This window comes from Notothenia coriiceps, unplaced genomic scaffold (assembly GCF_000735185.1).
Source record: "Notothenia coriiceps isolate Sejong01 unplaced genomic scaffold, NC01 NC01_scaffold00033549, whole genome shotgun sequence".
Lineage (NCBI taxonomy): Eukaryota > Metazoa > Chordata > Actinopteri > Perciformes > Nototheniidae > Notothenia > Notothenia coriiceps.
The window spans coordinates 1-6,763 of NW_011366250.1; the positions used below are offsets into that span (position 1 = coordinate 1).

The following is a 6,763-nucleotide window of genomic DNA, read 5'->3' on the forward strand; positions in this document are numbered from 1 at the left end:
GGAGGTTTCAGAGTCGCAGCGAAGGCCAACCACACACACACACACACACACACACACACACACACACACACACACACACACACACACACACGTACATAATACTGATTTGTAATCATATACACACAAATAACAAGCTGTTGTGGTGAATGAGTTGTTCATCATCCTCCCTGGGGTCATCATCTTAATCGCCCTCATGCATCACTTCCTTTAGAAAGAAACTTTTTTTCTTGACACATATTATTGCCATATTTTAGCAAAAGACATTACACAAAAATATAACCCTCCGAAGGGCACATATTAAATACATTCAACAAAGTTACTATCTCAAAATGAATACATATACAGATGTTGACAGTAAACAACCAATCAAAGGAGAATGAACTGATATTCAGAGCCACAGGTGGAAGCTGTGCCCCGACTCACCGGCGGCCACTCCTCACCTGAGCCGCCGTCACGCTGAGTCATGAGTGACGCACTGATTTGTTATCATGTGTTCCTGGTATGTTGCCCTGACACTGCCCAGGTGTGTCTTCTAGACATGTAATATCTTATGAATCATTTTCTATTGCACGGGAATGCTTTTACTCGTAAAGCCCACTGAGGCTGAACCTGTTTCACTATATGTTGAGATAATGAACGTTGTGCATGATATTGGGCGTGTGGCTTTAACACTTGCTTGTGCCGTACATTTTGTCTGCATCATTAAACTGATAAAGCAGATGGACCTATTTTTAGGCCAGCGTGACTTCACCTACCTGACACTTTTGTTGCCCAATAATTCATTGCGAAAATGTAGTTTTAGACAATTTTAGCTATGAATAAATTGAAAATATATAAATTTCTCCTATAATGAAAATATTATTTTAGCCCTACATCCATGGTCACTAAATAAAAGCAAGTGGCTGGGTTGAATATATTCTTACAGATAATGCAGTAAGTGATATCCAAACCACATTCAGTTTTGGACTTATCTTTATTTTAATCACGCTCTTTCACAAGAAAGTGAAATATTTCTTCATTACCTGATTGGCGCAGTGTGTGTTAGTCTTCTTTCCTGGCTGTAGAGCTCATCCCGAGTCACTCTGACCCACATTATCAAATCCCAAACACTCCTCTTCTGAGCTGCCAAATACCCTCACAGCTCAAAACCAATTTCTTTCTACTTTAGATTTGTCTTATTTAATACTAATAACATTTCAAATCTTCTGGTAGAAAGTTGACAGATTGGGACCCTGCCTTTTTTAAACACATCTTAAACATCCTATATTTGTTTTGTATATTCAGCTTTTCTCATATCTCAGAATGTATTAAGAACATGGCTACTTATCTGGACTACACTTAGTATTTCAACCTTTTTATTATATCCCCTTCAGGCATATGCTAATGTATGCATATTAGTGTGACCTAGTGCTACAGATGAATAATTCCTTTTGTGTGTGTAATGTATATTCAGATATAGTTAACCGTCATATCCTCCACTCCTCTATCTCTCTCACATCCCCATATGATTGAGTCAGTCTCTGCCTCACCGTGTGACTTGTGGGAGCGAAGCTTTCACAGTCGGCAGTGTGATAATCCAACAGCTGCACGGCAGAGAGGGGGTAGATGGGAGAGGAGGGAGGGAGGAAGGGGGTGCGCACAACAGAAAGGCTTACGTCAACTCAAACGAGTCATGCAGCAGCAGCATGGCCGCCTGCACAGACAGCCAACTGCCATTTTGCTATAGGTGATGCACAGCACACAGTTTAGCAATAACACACTTAGCATCACCTTCCTTTCTGTTCTATAAAATCACTGCTAATATAAAGAGGCACACCTTGTCTGCAGGGATGATGCTGTCCAATGCCCCCCCCCCTGCGTGTGTCCAATTAGTGCGTCACTGTTAATCATTGACACGTTGCTATTGGGTGCGAGCAGGGAGAGTTCACACTGCAGCTAGCTCTGACCTTTTATTCAAGAGCAGGTTCGCTAATAATATTCAAAATCACTTGACAGCAGAATTAAAGCAACATCTGGGATATATATATAGCTTTTCTTAAACATATAGATGTCCCTATGGTGTCTACAGCTTTTAAAGGATGTGTTTGAATTTTAAAAGGCATGTTTGGTTAATTAAAAATAATTTATTCAGCGATCCTAAAACCACTTTGCATAATATTTATTGTGTTTTTGGCTTTTATTTTTGGCTTATTCAAGTTTCATTGATAATGCTTTAGTGTATTGTGATCAAACCCTTTTTTTTGCAACTATTTTTTACGTTTTTAATTAAATTAATTAATGAATATTTATATTTGTTATTATTTATTTGTGTGCAGATGAATAGGAGGCAGGATTCCTAGCTCTCTACCCAGCTATAAGCAAGTGTACTCAGGATGCGTGCCTGATGCTAATGGACTGCCATCGATCTAATGTATATTTAGTAGCTCTCTTAACAAGGGATTACTGATAATGGCTATTGTACGCACTCATGCATCATTAATCCCTAAACAAAGGAATAATTTGCCAGTAGACGGACGACTCGTGCTGCATTGCTATAAAGCAGAGTCTCAGATATTAGATGGACGAGGCCTGGCTGAAGTGAAACCACCGGGGCGTTGTCACATATCTTGACACCGTGCTACGACCCTCAGTATAAAAGTGAATTGATTTGGATCTGAAATTAAATGTCCAAATGATGATTTAAAGTCCCGCACAGTAGGACTGCACGATTTGGGGAAAAAATGTAATTGCGATTTTTCTGACAGATATTGCGATCCGATTTCCGATTTTTTTTTCTTTTCTTTTTTTTTAAGCGACCCAACGGAAGTTTATTGTAAAATGAGGCCATATCTCCGGCTAGGAAGGTCGCATCAACATGCTCCCGTGTCTAGCACCCGAGCTACGAATGAAAGAACTAAACTTACATGAAACTTCCGTTGGGTTGCTTTAAAGTCAAGCTTCAGTTTAAGATTCACCCTGTAATAGAAACATGTGATGGAGCATTACTAACCTGACTCAGACGGTTTGTTTCACCAAACCATCTAGGAGAGCTCCATTGGAAGCCATTTGGAAAAGGGCACGCACTTTCAAAAAGCACTTGGCAGGTGATTGGATCAATCTGTCTATCACCTTCTATCATGGGCCACTTCTGATTGGTTAACAATGGCTGGTACATGTGGAGCACAGCACTTCTGATTGGTGTGGATGACTGACACACAAGAAGAAAAAAAAATTGTTACGTTACCTTAAATGTTTCCCTACCTTTCCTCACATCTGTGCACAGCACCTTGTTGACTGTCATGTCTTTCTGTAGTGGACTTTTTTTTAAATTTCAAATCGCAATTCTGATTTAAAATCGATTAATCGTTCAGCCTTACCGCACAGTGATTATTTATAAATGCAGATTTTCCAGTGGAAGGACAAACCCCCTCTTGTCTGTTCCCCCCCTCTGTAACGTGTCGTTGTGTGTCTAGGATGAAGAGGAGGAAATTAAACTGGAGATCAATATGCTGAAGAAGTATTCCCACCACCGAAACATAGCCACCTACTACGGTGCTTTCATTAAGAAGAGCCCCCCGGGACACGATGACCAGCTCTGGGTAAGTCCTCAAATCCACTCCAGATATTAAGGCTCAGGACGCAGTATGGGAAATATGTAGCGGCCATGATCGTTTCCTTTACAAACCTAAGTAGTCTCCATGATCCATAACTTATCTAATGTGGTCTCCTTTAAATATTATCACAAGGGTCAAGTCATTATTCTTTTGGATTTTCTAGACGTATCTTCTGATGCTTGTTTTTTCTTGTAGTTGGTGATGGAGTTCTGTGGCGCTGGTTCCATCACAGACTTGGTGAAGAACACGAAGGGGAACCAGCTGAAGGAAGACTGGATCGCATACATCTCCAGAGAGATCCTTAGGGTGAGTGCATCCTCCTCTCCTCCTCTCCTCTCCTCTTTCCTCTTCCTCACTCATTTCCTCCCCTTTCTCCACCTCAGGGTCTGGCCCACCTTCACGCCCACCACGTCATCCACCGTGACATCAAGGGTCAAAACGTCCTGTTGACTGAGAATGCAGAAGTGAAACTGGGTAAGTGGCAGGCTCTAAATGTTCCCTTACCTTTCCTCTCACCTGTGCACAGCACCTTGTTGACTGTCATGTCTTCCTGTAGTGGACTTTGGTGTCAGCGCTCAGCTGGATCGGACCGTGGGGAGGAGGAACACCTTCATCGGGACGCCTTACTGGATGGCCCCTGAGGTCATCGCTTGTGACGAGAACCCAGACGCTACATACGACTACAGAGTAAGAGCCTCAACACCCAAAACTCGACATAAGAGCTGCAACGAGTACAGTTTCATACAAACACGGCAGGAAATGCTGTTTCCAGCTTCCCAAATATGGACTTGTGCTGCTTTTCTTATTTCATATGAAGCTTTATTTACTAGGTATACTGTTTTGGACTTACGAAACAGACATTTAAAAACATCAGCTTTAAAAATGATGTGCATTTGAATGTATATTGAAAACGATTTGCAGCTTGACTTGACATTGAACACTTGATTTGTGTGCTTGCTGCAGTTTTGCTTAATTTGCGCCTCCTTGTCTCGCAGAGTGATCTGTGGTCTACTGGTATCACAGCTATTGAAATGGCTGAAGGAGCTCCACGTGAGTACCTGTTATTTCCTGATATTAGTTTATTTTTGCGTCGGTTCAATCACACTTTTTATTGATGTTCTGTATTTGTTCGTCTTCTTCCAGCACTTTGTGACATGCACCCAATGCGTGCGCTCTTCCTCATTCCAAGAAACCCTCCCCCCAGACTCAAGTCTAAAAAATGGTAGGTAAACACCAAATGTGGTTTGTTATGCATTTACATTCTTTCCAATCCTCATTGCACCCATAAAATCCTCACACACAAGGCTTGAATCAGATTGGATGTATAGATTTCCTTCTTGGCCTCTCCATTTGTACTCTTGTGCATTTAGATTTTATCTCTGACCTCAGCCCAGGCAGCTTCAGAGGCTTGAACCAGGAGCTTGTGCTCAGCCTCTCCTGGCACGCACTGCAGACACAAGGTCTCTTTAGCTAGCACTAGATCTAAGATGAACTACTTCCTGTTTTTACAGAAAATGTAGCCTGGCTTTGCTTTAACATTAACATAATCCTGTGTTGCATTAAAAATACTTTATTTAGCTTTAAGATGATTTGATTTCTTAAATTGTTTCATTAAAACCCTTTAGCAGCAGGTGCAATTGTGATGAGAATTGAATTGCAGTGCACCCCATATTTCAGTGTTTTGTGACAGATGCTACCCGTCCACATGTATAAACCTCAATGTTTCCGAGACATGGAGGGAAGATGTGTTGCTAGGGCTGATGGGTAATCTGTCATCTCAAGCTTGTTTGCAGGAGTGTCCGTTTTACTTAGCATCCCTGGATGTGCTCCATGCTTTCGTGGCTGAAGCATCTGTCTGGCAGCCGCTGTCTCCTTGTGTCTGTCACCCTCTCGGTCCTGCATCGTTCCTCCCTGCTGACTCTTCTCCGCTCACTACAGGTCCAAAAAGTTCATCAGTTTCATCGAGGGCTCTCTGGTGAAGAACTACACGCAGCGGCCCCCCACAGAGCAGCTGCTGAAGCACCCCTTCATCCGAGACCAGCCCAACGAGAGGCAAGTCCGCATCCAGCTCAAAGACCACATCGACCGCACCAAGAAGAAGAGGGGGGAGAAAGGTGCGTCTGGCTCTTAACTTGTCTGCCTTTAGTTATCTCTTAAAGGTCCCATGTCATGCTTTTCCGGTTATTACCCGTCCCCTTGTGTGTTATGAAGTTTTTTATGCATGTAAACGGTCTGCAGAGTCACAAACCCTCAAAGTACACCCTGTAGCGAGTAAAACTCTAACACAGAAAATACCTCCCCAAAACGCCTCGTTGGAGATACGTGAATGTCCATTGATTCTTCCGGGTAACTCATGATGTCATGAGTTAGCCGGAACGAAATGGACCAATCCGTGGAGCCGTTACGTTACGTCCGTGGAGCCGTTACGTTAAGCCCCCGCTGATTGGTCCAAATTGACCAATCCACGGACTTCCTCACACACACACTCAGTGCAGGCAGCTCTGCTGATCTCTCCTCCCAGGCAGCAGGCTGATAACAGACAGTTGGGATCGCGGCGAAATTCTCTCTGCAGACCCATTCTCACAGCGTTTATCAACCTTTCTCTTACTCAATATCAAGCCACACTTATTGTTTTTACTTCGGCTGTGACTTTGTGTGTGCTCAGGGTGAGTTTGGCTGTGTTTCGCTGTGTATCGCTAAACAAGGAAACCACACCTCCACGGAGCTCAGGGCGATTCACAACGTCCCGACCAATCAGAGCACACTGTGCTCACAGGGAGGGTGGGGGCTGGAGCTATTGGAGCTACAACGAGCCGTTAAAGGCAGAGAGTGAAATTCAGTGAATACACGTAGTATACAGAGATGCTGTATGAGAAACCAAAGTGAGTTTGGAAAATTGAACAATATAAATCTATTCCAGTAGACCTCAACAATGGAATTATGATCAGTGGAAATGGCCATGACATGGGACCTTTAAGATTGCAAACAAAGTCACGTGACTGGGGGCAGATGATAGCGCTGACAAGGTGTGTTTCCCGCAGCGAGACGCTACAATACTAATTGTGGGCTTATCATGTTGATTCGGCCACAACAGAAAAAAGACAAACAAACTCGCGCTCTCTCCAGAGGGGTAGGTCAGCCAAAAAGGCCAAACGGGCCGTTGCCCGGGC

General features: G+C 43.2%; 1 protein-coding gene across 1 annotated transcript; it reads left to right on the plus strand.

Annotated features, from left to right (window-relative positions):
• Positions 1–3,452: 3,452 nt before the first annotated feature.
• Positions 3,453–5,707, plus strand: LOC104961645 (mitogen-activated protein kinase kinase kinase kinase 4-like; the record flags this gene model as incomplete). Its single annotated transcript, XM_010789971.1, has 7 exons — positions 3,453–3,578; positions 3,789–3,899; positions 3,977–4,067; positions 4,150–4,280; positions 4,589–4,643; positions 4,737–4,815; positions 5,532–5,707. Coding segments are annotated over 7 exons (769 nt in total), but the record flags the coding sequence as incomplete, so codon positions are not given.
• Between the last annotated feature and the right edge of the window lie 1,056 nt (positions 5,708–6,763).